Raw genomic sequence first — 23,233 nt, 5'->3', positions numbered from 1 at the left:
GGTCGCCATGAGTCAGAAACGACTTGACAGCACTTAACACACACATATAGTGTATTTCAGCGTTCAAAGAATTTCACATCTTTATCTCAGCAATCTGTATTGTAGCCCTGTAACACAAACCGGTATCATTATTCACATTTTCCTCCAGACTGGAGATTTAGGGAGAAGGGTTTACCTAAGGCAAAGGTGAGATCTGATCCAATGACTTAGTTATTGTACCACGCTACTGCTTTCCAAATGATCCTGCCTCTGCCTTGATACCTGTTGCTTGTGAGAAGAATTTTAAAATTTTATTTTAAATATTTTAAAAAAATTAGCCACATACCTGAGTCCTGACCCCTGCTTGCTGCGCTGCCTGCTTAGAGCCAAACCTCTATTTCCTTATTAGATCAAAGCAAAGGCTTTTTACCTGCCATACTGTTTGCAGCGTTAGCCAGCCACACACCTTTGGATGCTCTTAAGGGTATAAAGTTGACCACCTCCCCCACACACACCATTCTAGGGAGGAATATGTTCAGCGGATTAAGGGTTGCCAGGTCCCTCTTTGCTACCCGTACAGGTTTTGGGGGCAGAGCCTAAGGAGGGTGGGGTTTGGGGAGGGGAGGGACATAGAGTCCAATTGCCAAAGTGGCTATGTTCTCCAGGTGAACTAATCTCTATCGGCTGGAGATCAGTTGTAATAGCAGATCTCCAGCTAGTTCCTGGAGATTGGCAACCCTGAGCAGATGGCAGTGACGATAGTTGGGGGTCTGGCAAACAAGTGACAAAGAAATCCTACTTCTCTGCCACCATTGCATCAGCTAGTTCGCACCCACCTCAGTTCTTTAAAGTATTTGGGGCATTTGTTGACTCCAAAGCCTGAGCTGTTAAATTTTCAGGAACTGATGATTAGTTGTGACTCTTGCAAAGTCCCCTGTCCCCCCACCCAGGGGGGGGGAAATATTTCAAATACGTTTTAATTTGGAGGCTGGTTGTAGTATAGCTGAGACACTAGAAATGTCCAGTACACCATCTGGTCCGCTTATGGATCATTTTGATCCAGAGGGAAAGTGTCGTGGCTCAGAGGTAGAGCATCTGCTTGGCATGCAGAAAGTCCTGCGTTCAATCCCCAGCATCTCCACTTAAAGGGACTAGGCAAGCAGGTGATGTGAAAGACCTCCACCTGAGATCCTGGAGAGCCACTGCCAGTCTGAGTAGACAATACTGACTTGGATGGACCAAAGGTCTGATTCAGTAGAAGGCAGCTTCATGTGCTCATGTGTACTGCAGTGGATGTCGACAGGGTCCTGCAATCTGTGAAGGCCGCTACTTGTTCTCTTGATCCTCGTCCATCCCGGTTAATGAAATCATATAAGGATCACTTCAGTAAGTCCATCATAAATCGATCACTGACTCAGGGCACCTTTCCTTGGTTATTAAAACAAGTGGTCATCCACTATCACTAGAGAACAATGATGTGGCCAGTTGGCGCTCCGTTTCTAATTTGCCCTTCCTGGGCAAGATGATAGAGTGGTAGCAGAACAACTCCCGGTGTTCCTTGATAACGTAATTGTTTGACGGAAGTGTTTTAATCATATTTTGTAATCTGCTTTGAATGTCAGAGAGAAAGGTGGGCTATAAGCGAAGTTAATGATACTAATACTTGAGAGCCTTCCAGTAGAAATGACAACGATTTGATCCTGTACACTTCTGTCTGCAAAGAAGGTGTTCTGACACACTGAGCTACATCTGGCCCCTCCTAGGGTTGCCAGGTCTCTCTTCACCACCGGCACAGCCTGAGGAGGGCGGGGTTTGGGGAGTGGAGGGACTTCAATGCCACAGAGTCCAATTGCCAAAGTGGCCATTTTCTCCAGGTGAACTGATCTCTATCGGCTGGAGATCAGTTGTAATAGCGGGAGATCTCCAGCTAGTACCTGGAGGCTGGCAACCCTACCCTCATCAAATTCTCTGTTTGTGGAAAAGTGCCAGAAGTCCCTTATTTTGTCCAGAGACCTTTTATTTCTACCCATGTACAAGATTTCTCTCAAGTTTGGCAATACTGGGCCTGCCAGGAAATCTCCGGCCCCACCCTTCCGTCTCTGGCCATTTACCCAAGAAAAGCAGTTTCTTTTGAGGAATATCATAAATGTAATGTATTATGCAGGCTCCTCCCATTGTGTATGGCAAAGCCTTTTGAGTCATTTCTTTCAAGATAAATAATGCCAGTTTCTTGCTCCCACCACACCCAATTGATAAGTGAAGCAATACGCACAGCTGCAAAAACCCATTGCTGGGTGCTGGGGCAAGGGAAGGGTGAGTCTGCTTTCTCAAAGAACCATTTGTATCAGGTGATAGGAAAGAGGAGAGGGATTCTTGTCAGGAAAACCAAATCCCAGCAGGGATTCTCGTCAGGGGGACTAAATGCCAGCAGGCTCTGCTCCCCAGCAGGGTTGCCAACTCCAGTTTGAGAAATACCTGGAGATTTTGGAGGCAGAACCTGAGGACGGCTGGGTTGGGAGAGGGGAGGGACTTCAATGCCAGAGAGTCCAATTGCCAAAGCAGCCGTTTTCTCCAGGGGAGCTGATCTCTATCGGCTGGAGATCAGTTGTAATAGCAGGAGATCTCCAGCCACCACCTGGAGGTTAAACTAAGTAATTGATACGTATGCTGAGCAACGTTAGTTGGAGATAATAAACAGCACCACAGCTCACTTAATAATATAAAGAATTATTTAGTACAACTTTGAAGGTTAATTTTAAAGTAAATTTGTATTCAAATGCAGAAAAACAATATCATACACTTTTGAAACGGACAAAGTAACAACTCAATCAAAAACCATAGAACAGAGTCCAAACATAAACAGGTTATTTTCACCAAAAAGATATGCGCAAAAGTCTTCCCAAAGTAGAATAAGTCCCAAGACTTAGAAGTCAGTCATGGAAGATCCAGGGAATATTGAAGAACAAAACGCCACATCCGGAGTTTGTGTACGTTTCGCAGGTTTGCTTCATCATCTGACCAGAACATGTGTAAAAATGAGGAAGTTGAATCTTTGTGTCACCAGCCTCCAGAGAGAAGTTTGATACCCGTGAGGGTCGCTGGTCAAAGTATTGGTGAGTTAGATCTTATCTTTGTCCCTTGTTTCAGAACACTATGTTGAGCTCCTTATGTAAATGCTGTTTTCCTGAAAATAATATTTTTTGCAGAGGTCTTTGTACCCGGTTACAACGTTGAGGTTTCTATACCTAAGGGAAAGTGCTTTCAAAATATACAACTGATGAAGCAAACCTGCGAAACGTACACAAACTCCGGATGTGGCGTTTTGTTCTTCAATATTCCCTGGATCTTCAGCAGCATATAAATGCCATAGAGTCCACCCTTCGAAACAACCATTTTCTCCAGGAGAACTGATCTGTCACCTGGAGATCAGTTGTATCAGTTGATCTCCAGGCCACACCTGGTGTAGAGTTGCCAACCTCCGGGTACTAGCTGGAGAGCTCCTGCTATTGCAACTGATCTCCAGCTGACAAAGATCAGTTCGCCTGGAGAAAACGGCCTCTTTGACAAGTGGACTCTATGGCATAGAAGTCCCTCCCCTCCACAAACCCCGCCCCCTCAGGCTCTGCCCCCAAAACCTCCCACTGGTGGCAAGAGGGACCTGGCAACCCTAACCTGGAGGCTGGCACACCTACCTGCAACTTGGTCTACACAGTGGCGGACTGGCCAGGGTGTCAGCTTGCCCAATGGCAAGTGGGCCCCCTTAAACATTAGACAATATGTTAAAAATGTTAATGACCTTTCAGTAGCTTGAAAATATAATAGAAGTTCCATTATTACTGTATGCAACTAAAATTCAAGTTGTATTAGAATCATAGAGTTGGAAGGGATCACCAGGGTCATCTAGTCCAACACCCAATGCAGGAAATTCACAACTACCTCCCCCCCCCACACACACACACACAGTGACCCCTGACCAGAAGTGATCCATGCCCAGAAGATGGCCAAGATGCCCTCCCTCTCATCATCTGCTTAAGGTCATAGAATCAGCATTGCTGACAGATGGCCATCTAACCTCTTCTTAAAAATCTCCAGGGAAGTAGAGCTTACCACCTCCCAAGGAACACTGTTCCCCTGAGGAACTGCTCTGTTATAAATTTCTTCCTAATGTCTAGACAGAAACTCTTTTGATTAAATTTTAACCCATTGGTTCTGGTCCAACCTTCTGGGGCAACAGAAAACAACTCAGCACCCTCTTGTATATGACAGCCCTTCAAGTACTTGAAGGCAGTTATATCACCTCTCAGTCTTCTCGTCTTCAGGCTAAACATACCCCACTCTTTCAACCTTTCCTCATAGGACTCAGTCTCCAGACCCTTCACCATCCTTGTTGCCTTCTCGACATGTTCCAGCTTGTCTACATCTTTCTTAAATTGTGGTGCCCAAAACTGAACACAGTACTCTAGGTGAGGACTAACCAGAGCAGAAAAAGGTGATACCACCACTTTTCGTGATCTGGACACTATACTTCTGTTGATACAGCCCAAGATCGCATTTGCCTTTTTAGCTACCGCATCACACTGCTGACTCATGTTCAGTGTTTGGTCTACTAAGACCCCAAGATCCTTTTCATACACAAATGCTCCGACAAGTCTCCCTCATCCTGTAATTATGCATTTGATTTTTCCTATCTAAATGCAGAACTTTACATTTATCTTCGTTGAAGTGCATTTTATTAGTTTTAGCCTGTCGAGCACAGGAGCCTCCGCACCTGGTCGCACACTTAAGGTGGCTAGCAAAACTACTTTTAAACAAAACGCTGAGCGCAGAAAAGCCTCTGAGAATATATGTATAAGAATTTATTCGTCTGCTCGTTACAGAAGACAAAAAGGATTTGTGAGGCAAAGCAAACAAAATAAAGCTTTTAAACAACTAGCTACACAGGAAGGTTTTCCTTGATTCAGAGTTTGGCAAAAGTTACCAGTTTCCAAAAAGGATGTTGCACATCAGTTCAGCATTCAATAGGCATTCCAAGAGCTCCGCCCTAGAAAAATAGTGAAGAAATCAAATGGGTTGTTGCTGGAGTCTGACATGCCGCCCGCATGCCAAACAACCACACTTTATGGCTAAAGTGGGTTACCTTTATCCTCAGACCCTCTGTGGGGTGAGCTCAAGAGACCAAATCAGGTTCTGAGGATGTCCATAACCAGTTGATTAATAATATGTCAAACCTGGACCAAAAGGTTACATCAGAGGGGCTCAAGGTGAGAAATGCCTGTAGTAACATAAATCACCTGGAGCCACTCCGTGATAAGATAAGGGCCTAATTGAAAAGAGTTTATTGCATTGGTTACCAACTAGCATTCAATTTAGGGAGGACTCGGAAGAAAGTTGTAAATGCCTAGCAGCTGTGTGTTATTTCTTCAGAAGTAATATGTTCCCACAGTTGCAATGTGCTTTCATTCCAGAATGCCAAGAGTTTGGTATCACAAATAAGCAGGCCAGAAATCCTGAACCAAGAAAACAGCAGCAAGGAATTGTGGAGAGCACATTTCCTTGACATAGCCCAATTCTCCAGCCTGTCAAGATAATCCTGTATCCTGGTTCTGTCTTCTACCGTATTTGCTACCCTTCCCAAGTTAGTATCATCTGCACATTTAATAAGCATCCCCTCTATTCCTTTATCCAAATCATTGATAAAGATGTTGAACAACATAGGGCCCAGGACAGATCCCTGAGGCACTCCACTAGTCACTTCTCTCCAAGTGGAGAGGAACTATTAACAAGCACTTTTTGGATGTGATCTGTCAATCAGTTACAGATCCACCTTGCAGTAATAGGATCCAAACCACATTTTCCCAATTTGCCAACAAGAATATTATGTGGAACCTTATCAAAAGCCTTACTGAAATCAAGATAAACTATGGCCAAAAATGCATGGTCCCTTAACCCACTTTATTCCCCGTTTCAGCCAGGATCAAATTTACCTGGGCTGGGGGAGGGGGGGAAACTGTACGCATTACCTTGAAAAGCAGGGATGAAACTGTGCCAATTGATCCATGTAAACAGAAAGTGCGGGAGACATGAAGTTCCTGTTTAGTTTGGCACACATCCCACGTCCCCGGTGATTGGTCGATTCAAATTGACCAATGAGGGCCTTCCCCACCGTGGGAAACGACCAATCACCGGGGGCGGGGGTGTTGCAAGCTAAACAGGAACTGTGCACGTCTCCCGCACTTTCTGTTTACATGGATGGATTTGCACACAGATTCATCCCTGCTTTTCAAGGTAATGTGTACAGTTTCCCCCCAGCCCGGGTCAATTTGATCCTGGCTGAAACGGGGAATAAAGTGGGTTAAGGGACCATGCGTTTTTGGCCTATGTCTATAGCATTCCCCTGATCCAGCAAGGCAGTAACTTTCCCCAAAAAAGTAGATAAGATTAGTCTGACATGACTTGTTCTTGAGAAACTCATGCTGGCTCTAAGTAATCAGATCCATCCTTTCTAAATGCTCAAGGATGCTAGGATACTCATGAAGTCTAGTGTACTTATTATCATACTGGCCTTCCTGTTCATGAACCCCATGAGATATCTGGCCCTCAGAGCCAAGAGTAGGGTTGCCAAGAGGGAAATGTCCTGTTTTGTGTTTTGCATAGCTTCTTCTGGGACGCTTCCCTTTCAGGTGCAGCAATGATTAGAGTCCTCCTTTGGTTACTGAGGTTACTTCAAAATGAAATGAAACTATAGTACTCACTAGCAGTGGCTTTATCCAGGGAAAGCATCTCCCAGCTGGCTCAAAAGCAGTCACAGCCTATCTGGGCATCCCCTATGCAGAAGCCCCTGTGGGGAAATTGCATTTCCAGAAGCCTGTTCCCCTTAAGCCATGGAGCCACATCCTGGAAGCCACCAACTATGGCAATTCATGCCCACAAATAGTTCTTTCAGGCTATGCTGATGCCGAAACATGGACAAGATATATGGCCCTCAGCCAGCAGGGTTGCCAAGGGGGAAATGTCCTGTCTTGTGTTTTGTGTTGCTTCTTCTGGGAGGCTTCCCTTTCAGGTGCTGCAATGACTAGTCTCCTTTGGTTCTTGCGCTTGCTGCTCAAGGAAGATGATACTCCAGGGCTCACTAGCAGACTCTATGGGATGATTGCAATAATTGTCTTTTTTTTTTTTTTTTTTTTTGTAGCTTTGTCTTTCAGGAGCTGTAATGCCTAGTCTCCTCCTTTGGTCCTTGAGCTTCCTGGTCCTTTCCCTTCAGGAATCCAAGTCTTCTGCTGATGATGATACTGTACTAGTCACCAGCAGTGGCCCTATCCAGGGAAAGCATCTCCCAGCTGGCTCAAAAGCAGTCACAGCCTATCTGGGCATCCCCTATGCAGAAGCCCCTGTGGGGAAATTTCGTTTCCAGAAGCCTGTTCCCCATAAGCCATGGAGCCACATCCTGGAAGCCACCAACTATGGCAATTCATGCCCACAAACAGTTCTTTCAGGCTATGCTGATGCCGAAACATGGACTGCCAACACGCCCTGTTCGGAGGACTGTCTCTTCCTCAATGTCTGGGTACCCAATCCCCGGCCTTCCACACCGGCCGCTGTCCTTGTCTGGATCTATGGTGGAGGTTTTCTTGTTGGCACAACTTCCCTGGTTATATATGATGGGGCATTCTTAGCTGCCACCGAGAACGTCATTGTGGTCTCCATGAATTACCGCCTGGGAGCTCTAGGCTTCCTTTCATTACCACCAGCCGCCCCAGGAAACTTGGGCCTATTCGACCAGCAGTTGGCCCTGAGATGGGTGAGGGAGAATGCAGCTGCCTTTGGAGGAGACCCTACTCGGATAACCATTTTTGGCGAGAGTGCTGGAGGAGCATCTGTCAGCTATCACCTCCTTTCACCAGGGAGTCAGCCTCTCTTTGACCGTGCTGTGCTGCAGAGTGGGACGGCCATTCCACCCTGGGCTTGGGTGAGTCTTGAGGAGGCAAAGAGGAGAGCTCTGGTCTTGGCCCAGCTGATGGGCTGTGCACAGAATGAGAGCAGTGCCATAGTGAATTGCTTGCAGGAAAAGGGAATGGAAGAATTCCAAACCTACCTGTTCTCAGTTGTGGATCCCACGATTGTTTTGAACCTTCCCTTTGTGCCAACGACAGATGGAGATTTTCTTCCTGATGACCCACAGAAATTGGTGGAGTCCAGGCGATTTCAGTCTAAACCTATTATGATTGGTACCACCTCTGACGAAGGGTCCGTCTTTATCCTCTATGGTGGTCCTTTCTTACGTATGTTCAACAACACCCTTTTGACTTGGGAGCAGCTGCTGGAGGGGCTGAAGATGAGTGTACGCAATGCAACCGATGACTTCATCCAAGCCATCGCTCAGACGTACAGCAAAGTGGAACCAGAGAGCCCAGCACGGTATCGGTCTGCCTTGTCCCAGGCCTGGGGCGATTACTTCTTTGTATGTCCAGCAAACAAAGTTGCCACAGAGACTGCAAAGACCGGAAGCCCTGTGTATGCTTACACTTTCACCCACCGCAGCACTGGCTCTGTCTGGCCTGAATGGATGGGGTCTAACCATGGATCTGAGGTCCCGTACCTTTTTGGGACTCTGACGTTAATACCGGGAACCAATGAAACTCATACAGAGGCGGAGTTAGCACTAATCCCCCGAGTGATGCGGTACTGGGCGGAGTTTGCCAGAAGCAGGTAAGATAACTTGTAGACATTTACTCATAAATTTTCACCATCCCTGGCCTAGAAAATACAGAAGGTAGCAATTCCCTAAGGTTTCCTTGTCACAGACCATGTTAGAAACTAGCATCCATTTTAAATACATGCCCATTTCTGTGGCCTATGAAAGGAAATGCCTACTTGTCAACTAGAAATAACCTCACCTATATATACTGGTTCAATTCATTTGTCAATTTGAGACCTTTCTTATTATTACTTAGTACATGTTTATCCTGCCCTTCCTCCAAGGGGCTCAAGGCTGTGCATATGGTTCTCCCCTTGTCCATTTATCTCACAACAACCCTATGAGGTAGGTTAGGCTGAGAGAGAGACTGGTCCAAAGGTTATCCAAGCAAGTTTCATGCCAAGATGCGGATTTGAATCTGGATTTCCCAGGTCCTAGTCTGGATCCAGCATTACAGCATGCTCACTTTTACCTAGGGTTGCCAACCTCCAGGTGTGGCCTGGAGATCTCCTGCTTTTCCAACTGTTCTCCAGACAATAGAGATCAGTTCCCCTGGAGAAAATGGCTGCTTTGGATGGCAGGCTCTATGGTAGAACTGGCAACCATACTTTTATGTCATTCTTGTGGACCATAACATTTCTGTTCCTTCCATTCGATGTTAATCTTCCAAGGTAACTAGTGAAAGCCTAAAAGCAGTTATTTAATCATAACAATGAAAGAACACTAAAGCATAAAGTTTAAAAAAAAAAATACCACATTGCAGCCAAAAGCATGTTGGTCATTTAATCTTTGAAGAAAATAAAATTGGCTGGTTATAAGCACATATCTCTGGGAAGGGCATTACACAAATGGGTCTTCTCCACAGAAAAGGCCTTTGCTGTGGTCATTGCCTGCCTAATTTCAGAAGTCAGGGTTACCTGAGTCACCACTTCTACAAAGAATCTTAAATGGCAGCCATATTACTTTGTGGGTCCAGATTTTTGGATGCATGTTGATAGAGATTAAAGCGTTTCCAGATCTAATTAATGTTAAATCAGTACTCTAATTACAAATGTGAGTGGAATACGTTGGACCTTACCAAGGTATATGTTTGCTGATCTGATTGCATTTTTTAAACTGTGTAATTCATCTCAGTGAGACAGGTAAATGAAGCAAGTGAATAAATAAAAAATCAGACAATATGTATTGTGTACCTTACACTGAACTAGTTCCTTCTCTGACTTCTTGGATCGTGATATTTTTGCCTCCTATACAGCAATCCCACCCCTTCAGATGTTGGTGAGACAAAATGGCCACTCTACAACCCTGCAGAGCAGAACTTCTTTCGCATCAGCACGGAGCCTCCTCAAGTCATGAAGCCCTCACCCGCTCGGCACTGTGGTTTCTGGAAGATGTTCTTATCAGAGGCATCAAGCCCACGTGAGTTGAAGCCCTGAAAGGGGGAGGTGGAACCCAGAGCCATTCCCTGAGGTAGATATTCACCCAAAAACTGTGTCTGGATTGGAATCTAGGGGTTTTCTGCATTGTGATTGTAAGCCGGTTTGATTCTGCCTTAAGTGGTAGAGAAATTCGGCATATAAATACCAACTCTTCTTCTCTTTTTCTTTGGGCGAAAATGCATGGTCGCTTTAGCCTCCTTTATTCCCTGTTCCAGCCAGGATTCAGCCAGGATTGAACACATGCATTTTGCCAAACGTGCATTCGATCCTGGCTAAATCCTGGCTGAAACGGAATAAAGGAGGCTAAAGCGACCATGCGTTTTCGCCCTTTGTCTCCAAGTTCCTGTTTTGTTGGTGTTTTTTAAAAGTTCCACACGTGTTTGCTCCCTCTAGTGGTCCATTCAATATCACACCCGATTTTATCAAGACTAAAAAGCTGCTGCTTCAATCAGCAGAGAAATAAGGTAGATTTAACCTACTGCTATATCGAATCGATCACTAGAGGAACTTTTAAAAAACACTGAAGAAACAGGAACTTCGAGATGAGCAAAAAGAGTACACAGAAAAGGCTTTGGTCTAGAGACAACAGAACAATGTGAAGGCTCTTCTGAAATTGCTTAGGATAGCCACTGTGCCTCAGTGGCGGACTTGGTCTAAAAATATTGATTGCCAGGAGACAAAGGGGGCCCGCCCACAACTATAAGGCTATCATTTAATATTTTAAGAAATAAATAAAACTTTCAAAAAATACATAAGTAGAAAAAAATACAATTAAAATTTTAGCTGCATACAGGTAATAGTATTGGAACTTCCATTGTATTTTCAAGCTACTAAAAGGTCATTAACATTTTTAACATATTGTCTAATGTTTTAGGGGGCCCATTTCACAGGGCCTATTTGCCATCGAACAAGCTGACATCCTGGCCAGTCCGCCACTGCTGTCCCTCTTCATTATAACTCCTACACCAAGATTGGGAAGCACTAGAGGCATGTCAGGGGAAGGAGTAGGACTAGTCTTTGTTCCCGGTGCCTTTCAAATTATCTTGAAAAACTTCCCAATGGCTCAAGTCATCTTGGGAATATAGATAGCTTTCAAAGATATGAGATGATAACAAGTTTCTGTTACAACTAGGAATGAGAATCTAATAATCTTTGCGGTGTTTGTTCCCTCATAAAGCATGTTCGGCAAACAGTCCAGGCTCAGGCCTTTTCAGTGGCTGCCTCATGCCTCTGGAACTGCCTCCCGGCTCCTGCCTTCCTAGCAAGGCTGCATAGAGAGCTATTTCAGAGAGCTTTGGGGGCAGCCTGAACCTGGGCAAAGGGAGAATACCCTGTTGGGGAAGGGGGAATAAGGTGCTTTTTAGATTGGTTTTTATATCTGTCTTTTTAATGTACATCAAATTGTTGTTGTACAGTTGTTACCCATTTTGACAACGGGTAACCTGAGATAGTCATGAGTAGGGCTGTTGAAAAAAAATTCGGTAGAATTCGGATTTGGCAAAATTTGGCCCGTTTTTATTCGGGCCGTGCCGAAGTCCAAACTCCCCCACTTTGGATCCCCGAAATTCGGGGGAGATCAGGAGTTTGGGGGGAAATTCGGCCCCCCGTGTGCCTTCAGGGGGATTCCCTGAAGGCGCGCGGGGGGGGGGGCTTTAAACAGATCTGCGCCTCCCAGCTGGGAGGCCCCCAACAAGCCCCTCTGCACTGTCTGCGCAGGCAGCGCAGAGAGGTTTAAAGATCCCCCGCCAGCCTTCCCAAGACTCCCGGCAAGGCTGGCGGGGGGCTGTCAAGCCCCTCTGCGCTCTCTGCGCAGGCAACGCAGAGGGGTTTAAAGACCCCCCGCCAGCCTTCCCGGGACTCCCGAACCGAATCAACAGCCCTAGTCATGAGAAAGGCCAGACATAGAAATATTTTAAATAGATGTGAAAACGTGGTGCCTCATCTTAGGTAACGTTGATTGCTCAGCTGTCTAGAAAGCAACAATTTCAGTTTGGGCAGTCACTTGATAATATGTTTGTTTCTGGATTATTTGGGAAGCTCATCTTCTTGGCCTTTTTTCTTGCCACAGGCCAGACTCCAAAAGATTCTGTTCCATCCAGCCCAGAAGGCAATAGGAAGCAAGAACTGTGAATTAAGTACAAATGGATGGAAAAAGAGGATCGTATGAACTGGGAGGAACAAATTTAAAGATGCAATGGACAAAGGAGGAAATTTCAATTTATAGCTTCTTTCTTTCATTTATATTTAGAGTGGATTATAGTAATTTCCGTTGACTGGTTTTAAAACATAAAATCAATCACCAGCTTCCTCTCACCTTCTTCTCAGGCACAATCAAGTCTACCTTCATGTGACTAAATAAACTTAATATTCTGAGTACTCCTTCTTCTTCAATGGCATTTTTTTTTAAATGCACTTCTTGCATTTGATTTGATGTGAAGACTGTGCACCCTGGAATGTGTATTGAACAAGCTTGGCTTGCATGGGAACTGAGAGTGAAGACTTCCTGGTTTAGGAAGTCCCTCGATTTAACCACTCCATGTTGTGACCTCTAAATGTCAGTGGCTCAACAAGCTGGGGCCAACCACAGTTTAACCCTGTATTGCAATCCCAGTTTGTGGGCCAGAAACAAATCATAGAATTATAGAATCATAGAGTTCGAAGGGACCACCAGAGCCATCAAGTCCAACCCCCTGCACAATGCAGGAAATTCACAACTACCTGCCCCCCCCACACACACACCCCTAGTGACCAGAAGATGGCCAAGATGCCATCCTTCTCATCATCTGCCTAAGGTCACAGAATCAGCATTGCTGACAGATGGCCATCTAACCTCTTCTTAAAAACCTCCAGGGAAGGAGAGCTTACCACCTCCCGAGGAAGCCTGTTCCACTGAGGAACCGCTCTAAGTGTTAGAAAATTCTTCCTAATGTCTAGACGGAAACTCTTTTGAGTCCATTTCAACCCGTTGGTTCTGGTCCGACCTTCTTGGGCAACAGAAAACAACTCGGCACCCTCCTCTATATGACAGCCCTTCAGGTACTTGAACATGGTTATCATATCCCCTCTCAGTCTTCTCATCTGCAGGCTAAACATACCCAGCTCCTTCAACCTTTCCTCATAGGACTTGGTCTCCAGACCCCTCACCATCTTTGTTGCCCTCCTCTGGTCACGTTCCAGCTTGTCTACATCTTTCTTAAATTGTGGTGCCCAAAACTGAACACAGTACTCTATTATTTTAAATCATAGGTGAGGGCAAAAAAAATCTATTATTTTAAATCATAGGTGAGGGCAAAGTAGCACAGCTAGGGTTGCTGTCCCTAATTTGGGGAATTCCTGGAGATTTAGGGTTGGAGCTTGGAGAGGGAGAAATTTGGGGAGCGAAGGAAGCTCAGCAGGGTCATAGAGGCCACTCTCTAAAGCTGCCGTACCCTGTAGGGGAATATCTCTGTTGTCCAGAGATCAGCTATAATTCCAGGAGATCTCCAGACCCCCACCTTGAGGTTGGTGACCCTAAGCACAGCCTCACACTCATCATTGTTTCTTATTGATTCCATTTCGCATGGTTGCATAGGTGGTTTCTGGGAGCCAATTAAGACCCAATTAAAACCAGCCTAAGTTGTTCCTTGAATACATGAAGAGTTAAAAACCGCATGGTTTGTGTTTCTCAGACACTGGTGGAGATATTTACAAGAGTTCTGGAAATTGGAAAGAGAGCCATGGAAAATTTTCAATGCGGAGTTGTGATTTCCAAGAAAGGACCTGATAGCTTAGCTTAGCCTGAAAACCACTGTGGTTTATCCAAGGACCCTTAACAGAAAAAGAAGTCTTTTCTCCCTCACTGCCCCTTAACTCCTGCCAAGTGTGAATCAAGTAGGGTTGTGCTTATCGATAAACTGGTTTGAAAATAAACCCAAAATTAGCCGTTTAGGGATTTCCTCGAAGCTGAATAGGCAATTCCTGAAAAAGCAAAATAATTATTCGACTTTTTCAGGTTTGGCTATTCACCATTGCTCAGAGGCACGGCTCTGTGCTTTCTCCCATTTTTCTATCTATTTTGAATGATTTTGTTAAAGACCCATAGTTGGGGCCCTTTTGAGGTCGGGGTCATATAGTCGGAGCCAACTTGGTCTGACCAACCAGGCGGTGGGCTGATCTGCATTCTGCACTTTAAAAGATGGGGCTCACCCAGTCCCATCTGGAGGGATATACCCCCCCCCAACTAAAAAACACCAGAGTCTACAATTACTTATTGGTCTTTTGAAGAAGATTCCTCACCTGTGTCGATGAGCAATCTCCTTCACAAGAACTGCCTTGGTCATGACTTCGGTTGGCTCTGATATCACCCACCCACCCAAGAAAACCTGCTCTGAAACTGAAGGTTGCCCTGCACCATGACCATCTCTTGAAATCAGATTTTTTATGACCATAATAAAGGACAGTTCACAGGATGTCATTTGCCACCAAAATAAATGTTTCCGTGCCTTATTTTTTTATTTTATTTTTCATTTAAGCCATTTTCCTCAGTTTGGAAGCTAATTTGCATGGACATCATGCTATGCACCCCAGGTACAAATGGAGCCCCCATACTTTGAGGCGCCAGCCTGTCAATTGGCTTTTTGCACCAGTCCTCGGCTACGCTGAACTTCTGGAGCTGAAAACCAATGGACAGCTCAGCTCGCAAATGCCTGGAGGATGGGAGTGACCCATAAAATTGTGGGCCCATAAAATGGGATCCCCTGTTCCTACGTTCACCAAACTACAATGACCATCTAAGGAGAGCCCCTTACAGCTACGTTGCAAATTTGGGGACACTACCTCCAAAAATGCCCCCGCAGGAGGTTTGAAAAAAATCCCCATAGACTATAACGGGCCCAATTTTTTTAGTAAACCCGGAAATAAGCTGAATACCAAAATTTATACACACACACACACACACACACACACACACACACATGTTTTGTTTTCCAGCTCTTTGGTGCTAGCTCCACTGCACTGTTTTGTTGGTTAGAGATTTTTGCTGTTTGACTGAAGTGTTTTTATCATTTTTTGTAATCTGCTTTGAAACTCAGAGGGAAAGGTGGGCTATAAATGAAGTTTAGAATAATACTAATACTTGAGTTAGCCTTGAAGTAGAAATGGCAAAGATGTGATCCTGTACTCTTCTGTGTGCAGAGAAGCTGTTCTGACTCCCAGCTACATCTGGCCCCTCACCAAATTCTGCTCCGTTTGAGGAAAAGGGTGCCCAGACTCTCTTATTTTGTCCAGAGACTTTTTATTTCCACCCATGTACAAGATTTCTCTCAAGTTTGGCAATACTGTGCCTGGGCCTGCCAGGAAATCTCCAGCCCCACCCTTCCTTCTCTGACCATTTACCCAAGAAAAGCAGTTTGTCTTTTCACAGGAATATCATAAATATTATGCGGGCTCCTCCCACTGTGTATTATAAAGCCTTTTGAGTTCTTTCGAGATAAATAATGCCAGTTTCTTGCTCCCTCCACACCCAACTGAAAAGGGAACCGATACATAGACAGCTGCAAAAACCCATCGCTGGGCGCTGGAGCTAGGGAAAGGTGAGTCTGCTCTCTCAAAGAACCGTTTGCATCAGGTGATAGGAAAAAGGAGAGGGATTCTTGTCAGGGAGACTAACTCCCAGCAGGTTCTGCTCCAAGCCAGTCGGCCTGTTCTCTCTGCTAGACTGTTGACTCTTTTACTCGATGGCATTGATCCCTGTAGCACCCTGGTTAGCAACTGCCACCATAAGGCAATGGGAGCAGTGGGAGAGTGAATTTTCATTCACTCTACGACCCCTATGCGTTTCGCATCTGAAATACAAGAACAAATAAAAACCTTTAAAAAACATTCGTTTAAAAGCGTACTTTTAACAGAAAGAACTGAGCATATGAAGGAAATTAGACTGGTGTTCTGGCGTGTCTTTTATCTCAAACCAGCAAGTCTTTTATCTCAAACCAGCAAGATTTTGGGCCTTCATGGGTTAAATGAAAGCCTAGAGCTCTTATTGCTGGTTTGAAACAAGACACTGTTTTTTGCTCAAACTGTTGCAGTGAGAAGCGTCCAGACTATAATATTTTACAGGTCAGTTATAATATGTCTGTGTACTTGTATGTTTTGCTGTAAAGCATATGCTAGGATGCATGTAAGATGTGGAAAGTAGTCGGTGAGTAACTTGCATTTACATTGTTGTAAATTATAGTCGCTGCATTTTTATGTTAATAACCAATGACACTCTTTGATAAAACAAAAAATCTTTTTTAATAATTTGAATAGAAGAATCATTGAAACAGAAGATTTCACAAGTGTTGGAAGTCTTCAATCACTAACAAAGGTGCAGCGTGGAAATCAGAAACCTGCAAAAAAAAAAAAAAACAGACACTAAGAGGAGCAGAAAAACTAGTTTATTATAATTTATGGGACTATTATATACTTACCAACTGAAGAAATTGACTTTGAAACAGGTCATTTACCGGATCCCTGTCTTGCTTGTTTATAGACCTCTTATGATTTTTGTTATTACTGTATAAGCTACAATTAAGGAAGTGTATGAACCATAAGGTCCTTGTGAAGCAACAAATGACTATTATACACTAATTGCACTCTTTGTATATCTTTGTGTTATTGGTTTATTTTATTTAGTAAGCCATACTGACTGCATACGGTTGACTAACCTCCAAGTACTAGCTGGAGATCTCCTGCTATTACAACTGATTTCCAGCCGATAGAGATCAGTTCACCTGGAGAAAATGGCCGCTTTGGCAATTGGACATTGAAGTCCCTCCCCTCCCCAAGCCCCACCCTCCTCAGGCTCCACTCCATAAACCTCCCGCTGAAGGTGAAGAAGGACCTGGCAACTCTAGCCATAGCCCTCAGTTTGCAAGACCTGAGCAAGGCTATTAACAATAGGACATTTGGGGGGTCATTGATTCATAGGTTCGCCATAAGTTGGAAACAACTTGATGGCACTTAATGAATATACACCAGACCTAAGGCCTAAGGTTTAAATATAAGTGAAAATTCTCTTCCACTGAACTTTGTACTCACAACAGTGACAATCCTGAGAATATTTGTCCCAGCTTGGTTGCTTGTGGGAAGGGGGGGTTGCTTCTGTACAGCACTTTGGTGCTTCTGTGTACTTCCAGGATTTTCTTTCCTGAAAGTGAGGGGGTGTGGATGTCCATTACATACAGGTTCTAATTGTAAAGTGCCTTGAGCAGGACTCTGAAGAGGGGATGTAGAAATCTCCTAAATAAGTAAATTCTGTCCTTACCACTTAATGATCCTCATGAAGTCTGGTGTACTTATTATCATATTGGCCTTCCTGTTCCTGAAATCCACAAGATATATGGCCCTCGGCCAGCAGGGTTGCCAAGAAGGAAATGACCTGTCTTGTGTTTTGTGTTGCTTCTTCTGGGAGGCTTCCCTTTCAGGTGCTGCAATGACTAGTCTCCTTTGGTTCTTGCCCTTGCTGCTCAAAGAACATGATACTCCAGGGCTCACTAGCAGACTTTATGGGATGATTGCAATAATTTTTTTTTTTTTTTGTAGCTTTGTCTTTCAGGAGCTGTAATGCCTAGTTTCCTCCTTTGGTCCTTGAGCTTTCTGGTCCTTTCCCTTCAGGAATCCAAGTCTTCTGCTGATGATGATACTGTACTAGTCACCAGCAGTGGCCCTATCCGGGGAAAGCATCTCCCAGCTGGCTCAAAAGCAGTCACAGCCTATCTGGGCATCCCCTATGCAGAAGCCCCTGTGGGGAAATTGCGTTTCCAGAAGCCTGTTCCCCATAAGCCATGGAGTCACATCCTGGAAGCCACCAACTTTGGCAATTCATGCCCCCAAATAGTTATTTCGGGCACTCCTGATGCTGAAATATTCAATGCCAACACGCCCCGCTCGGAGGACTGTCTTTTCCTCAATGTCTGGGTACCCAGTCCCCGGCCTTCCACACCAGCTGCTGTCCTTGTCTGGATCTATGGTGGAGGGTTTTTTTTTGGCACAACTTCCCTGGTTATATATGATGGGGCATTTTTAGCTGCCACCGAGAACGTCATTGTGGTCTCCATGAATTACCGCCTGGGAGCTCTAGGCTTCCTTTCATTACCACCAGCCGCCCCAGGAAACATGGGCCTGTTGGACCAGCAGTTGGCCCTGAGGTGGGTGAGGGAGAATGCAGCTGCCTTTGGAGGAGACCCTACACGGATAACCATTTTTGGCGAGAGTGCTGGAGGAGCATCTGTCAACTATCACCTCCTCTCACCCGGGAGTAAGCCTCTCTTTGAACGCGCTGTGCTGCAGAGTGGGACGGCCGTTGCATCCTGGGTTTGGGTGAGTCCTGAGGAGGCAAAGTGGAGAGCTCTGGACCTGGCCAGGAAGATGGGCTGTACAGAAGATGAGAGCAGTGCCATAGTGAATTGCTTGCAGGAAAAGGGAGTGGAAGAATTTCCAACATACAAGTTCTCGGCTGAGGCTCTGAACCTTACCTTCGTGCCAACAACAGATGGAGATTTTCTTCCTGATGACCCACAGAAACTGGTAGAGTCCCGGCGATTTCAGTTTAAACCTATTATGATTGGTACAACCTCTGACGAAGGGTCCGTCTTTATTTTCTATGCTGCTCCTTTCTTATGTACATCCAACGAATGCATTTTGACCAGGGAGAAGCTCTTGGAGGGGCTGAAGATGAGTTTACCCAATGCAACCGATGACTTAATCCAAGCCATTGCTCAGAGGTACAGCCAAGCAGAACCAGAGGGCCCAGCACGGTATCGTTCCGCCTTGTCCCAGGCCTGGGGCGATTACTTGTTTGTATGTCCAGCAAACAAAGTTGCCACAGAGACTGCAAGGTCCGGAAGCCCTGTGTATGCTTACACTTTCACCCACCGCAGCACTGGCTCTGTCTGGCCTGAATGGATGGGGTCTAACCATGGATCTGAGGTCCCGTACCTTTTTGGGACTCTGACGTTAATACCGGGAACCAATGAAACTCATACAGAGGCGGAGTTAGCGCTAATCCCCCGAGTGATGAGGTACTGGGCGGAGTTTGCTAGAAGCGGGTAAGAGAACTTGTTTACTTGTAAATGTTCACCATCCCTGGCCCTGAAAATACAGGAGGTAGCAATTCCCTAAGGTTTCTTTGTCACAGCAAATGTTAAGAACTGGCATCCATTTTAAATACATGCCCATTTCTGTGGCCTATGAAAGGAAATGCCTACTTGTTAACTAGAAACAACCTCACCTATATACATTGGTTCCATTTATTTGTCAATTTGAGACCTTTCTTATTATTAGTTAGTACATGTTTATCCTGCCCTTCCTCCAAGGGGCTCTAGGCTGTGCATATGGGTCTCCCCTTGTCCATTTTAATCTCACAACAACCCTGTGAGGTAGGTTAGGCTGACAGAGAGAGAGAAAAACTGGTCCAAAGGTCAGCCAAGCAAGTTTCATGCCAAGATGGGGATTTGAATCTGGATTTCCCAGGTCCTAGTCTGGATCCAGCATTACACCATGCTCACTTTTACATAGATTTGCCAACCTCCAGGTGTGGCCTGGAGATCTCCTGCTAATACTAAGTGATCTCCAGACAATAGAGATCACATCCCCTGGAGAAAATGGTTGCTTTGGATGGCAGACTTTATGGCATTGTACCCTGCTGAAGCCCCTCCCCAAACCCCGCCCTCCCCAGGCTCCACTCCCAAAATCTCCTGGTATTTCCCAACCCAGATCTGTCAATCCTATTTTTTGTCGCTCTTGTGGACCATAACATTTTTGTTTTTTCCATTCGATGTTAAACTTCCAAAGTAACTAGTGAAAGCCTAAAAGCAGTTATTTAATAATAACAATGAAATAACAATGAAGCAGAAAGTTTTTTTAAAAAAATATTACATTTTAGATGCAGCAAAAAGGAAGTTGGTCATTTAAGGTTTGAAGAAAATATAATTGGCTGGTACTTAGTACATATTTCTGGGAAGGACATTCCACAAATGGGGCTTCCCTACACAAAAGGCCTTTGCTATGGTCATTGCCTTCCTAATTTCAGAAGTCAGGGTCACCCGAGTCACCACATCTACAAAGAATCTTAAATGGCAGCTGTTATTAGTTTTTGGGTCCAGATTCTTGGATACATGTTGACGGGGATGAAAGCTTTTCCAGATCTAAATAATGTTAAATCAGTTCCAAATGTGAGTGGGATATGTTGTGCCGACCATACCAAGGTATGTGTTTTACTGATCTGATTGCATTTTTTAAACTGTGTAATCCAGTTCAGTGAGACAAGGGAACTGTAAATGAAGCAAGTGAATAAATAAATAGTCATGCAACAAATATTGTGTACCTTACAGAACTAGTTCCTTCTCTGACTTCTTGGATCATGATATTTTTGCCTCCTCTACAGCAATCCCACCCCTTCAGATGTTGGTGAGACAAAATGGCCACTCTACAACCCTGCAGAGCAGAACTTCTTTCGCATCAGCACAGAGCCACCTCAAGTCATGAAACCCTCGCCTGCTCGGCTCTGCAGTTTCTGGAAGGCGCTCTTATCAGAGGCATCAAGCCTAAGTGAGTTGAAGCCCTCAAAGGGGGAAGTGGAACCCAAAGCCATTCCCTGAGGTAGACATTCACCCAAAAACTGTGTTTGGATTGGAATCTAGGGGCTTTTTTGCATTCTCTTTTTCTTTGTCTCCAAGTTCCTGTTTTGTTGGTGGTTTTTAAAAGTTCAGCACATGTTTTTCTTCCTCTAGTGGTCCATTCGATATCACACCCAATTTTAGCAAGATTAAAAGGCTGCTGCTTTAATTAGCAGAGAAATAAGCTAGATTTAATCTACTGCTATATCAAATCGACCACTAGAGGTCGTGCAGAACTTTTAAAAAACACCAAAGAAACAGGAACTTCGAGACAAGCAAAAAGAGTATAAAGGCAGGCTTTGGACTTGAGACAACAGACCAGTGCTAAGGCTCTTCTGGAACTGCTTAGGATAGCAACTGTGCCTCTCCATTATAACTCCTACACCAAAATTGGGCAGCGCTAGAGGCATGGCAGGGGAAGGAGTAGGACTAGTCTTTGTTCTCTGTGCCTTGCAAATTATCTTCAAAAAAATCCCTGTGGCTTCAGTCATCTTGGGAATATAGATAGTTTTCAAATATATGGGATGATAACAAGTGTTTTTTTTACAAGTAGGAATGAGAATCTAACAATCCTTGTGGTATTTTGTTCCCTCATAAAGCATGTTCAGCAACAGTCCGGACTCAGGCCTTTTCAGTGGCTGGCTCATGCCTCTGGAACTGTCTCCCGGCTCCTGCCTTCCTAGCAAGGCTATATAGTGAGCTATTTCGGAGTTCTTTAGGGGCATCCAGAACTTGGACAAAGGGAGAATACCCTGTTGGGGGGGAAATAAGGTGCTTTTAGATTGGTTTTTATACCTGTCATTTTAATGTATATCAAATTGTTGTTGTACAGTTGTTAACCATTTTGGGACCTGAGATAGTCATGGGAAATATTTTAAATAGATATGAAAACATGGTGCCTCATTTTAGCTAACGTTGATCGGTCAGCTGTCTAGAAATTTCCGTTTGGGCACTAACATGATAATATGTTTGTTTCTGGCTTATTTGGGAAGCTCATCTTCTTGGCCTTTTCTTCTTTGCCACAGACCAACCACCAAAAGATTCTGTTCCGTTCAGCCCAGAAGGCAATAGGAAGCAAGAACTGTGAATTAAGTACACATGGATGGAAAAAGAGGATCGTATGAACTGGGAGGAAAAAATTTAAAGAGGCAATGGACAAAGGAGGAAATTTCAGTTTATATCTTCTTTCTTTCATTTATATTTAGAGTGGATTATAGTAATTTCCATTGACTGGTTTTAAAACATAAAATCAATCTTCGGTTTCCTCTCACCTTCTTCTCAGGCACAATTAAGACTACACTCATGTGACTAAATAAACGTAATCTGCTGAGCACTCCTTCTTCAATGGCACTTTTTTTTAAATGCACTTCTTGCATTTGATATGATGTGAAGACTGTGCACCCTGGAATGAGTATTGAACGAGCTTGGCTTGCATGGGAACTGAGAGTGAGGACTTCCTGGTTTAGGAAGTCCCTCAATTTAACCACTTTAATTTAGAGTTGTGATCTCTAAATTTGAATGGTTCAACAAGCTGGGGCCAACCATGGTTTAACCCTGGATTGAAATCCCAGTTTGTGGGCCAGAAACAAATCTATTATTTTAAATCATAGGTGAGGGCAAATGAGCACAGCTAGGGTTGCTGTCCCTAACTGGGGAAACTCCTGGAGATTTAGGGTTGGAGCCTGGTGAGGGTGAAATTTGGGGAGGAAAGGGAGCTCAGCAGGGATGTGATGCAATAGAGGCCATCAAAGCTGCCGTAGCCTGCAGGGGAACATCTCTGTTGTCTAGAGATCAGCTGTCATTCCAGGAGATCTCCAGACCCCCACCTTGAGGTTGGTGACCCTAAGCACAGCCTCATACTCACCATTGTTTCTTATTGATTCTCTCCATTTCTCATGGTTGCATAGGTGGATTTTGGGAGCCAATATAGACCCAATTAAAACCAGACTAAGTTGTGCCTTGCATATGAGAAGAGTTAAAAGCACATGCTTTGTGTTCTGCAGACACTTGTGGAGATATTTGCAAGAGCTCTGGCAGTTGGAAGGAGAGCCTGGAAAATTTTCAATGTGGAGTTGTGATTTCCAAGAAAGGACCTGATGGCTTAGCTTAGCCTAAAAACCATTGATGTTTCTACATTAACACCTCTAGCTAACCCAGGAGCATGGCAGCCAAAGATTCCGCTGTTTTGAAAAAGCTTTACTCGCTTTGTGTAGCTGCTTGCACTGCAGGGACAATCGCCTCTCATCTCTCTCTAGTGCTCTGCTGCCCAAAATCATTCACTTCTCTCATTGGTCTAACCATGGGAGGGACCCTTTCCAAATCACTACATTTGGTTTCATTCCAGGATCCCACACAAACTCTGACCTGACCTTCCTTCCATGCTTCCATGTCTCGTTCATCCCCTTGGCCCCCTGTGCTCCACAGACATTCAAAGCCACTTTGTTCCCTCAAAACACTCCTGACTTTTCACCCTCACTACCCCTTAA

At 44.6% G+C, this 23,233-nt stretch overlaps 2 protein-coding genes across 2 annotated transcripts; both read left to right on the top strand.

Annotated features, from left to right (window-relative positions):
- The first annotated feature begins 7,189 nt into the window (after positions 1–7,189).
- Positions 7,190–12,243, top strand: LOC130492984 (cholinesterase-like). Its single transcript, XM_056866764.1, has 3 exons — positions 7,190–8,685; positions 9,930–10,093; positions 12,182–12,243. Exons 1-3 carry the CDS (start codon positions 7,190–7,192, stop codon positions 12,241–12,243), a joined length of 1,722 nt encoding a protein of 573 aa, XP_056722742.1.
- Positions 12,244–17,694: 5,451 nt separating this feature from the next.
- LOC130492995 (cholinesterase-like) lies at positions 17,695–21,834 on the top strand. Its single transcript, XM_056866773.1, has 3 exons — positions 17,695–19,178; positions 20,516–20,679; positions 21,773–21,834. The coding sequence occupies exons 1-3, from the start codon at positions 17,695–17,697 to the stop codon at positions 21,832–21,834; spliced, it is 1,710 nt and encodes a 569-aa protein (XP_056722751.1).
- The last annotated feature ends 1,399 nt before the right edge of the window (positions 21,835–23,233 follow it).

The sequence above is a fragment of the Euleptes europaea genome, chromosome 1 (genome assembly GCF_029931775.1).
Source record: "Euleptes europaea isolate rEulEur1 chromosome 1, rEulEur1.hap1, whole genome shotgun sequence".
NCBI lineage: Eukaryota > Metazoa > Chordata > Lepidosauria > Squamata > Sphaerodactylidae > Euleptes > Euleptes europaea.
This window is presented reverse-complemented; position numbering and strand designations above follow the sequence as displayed.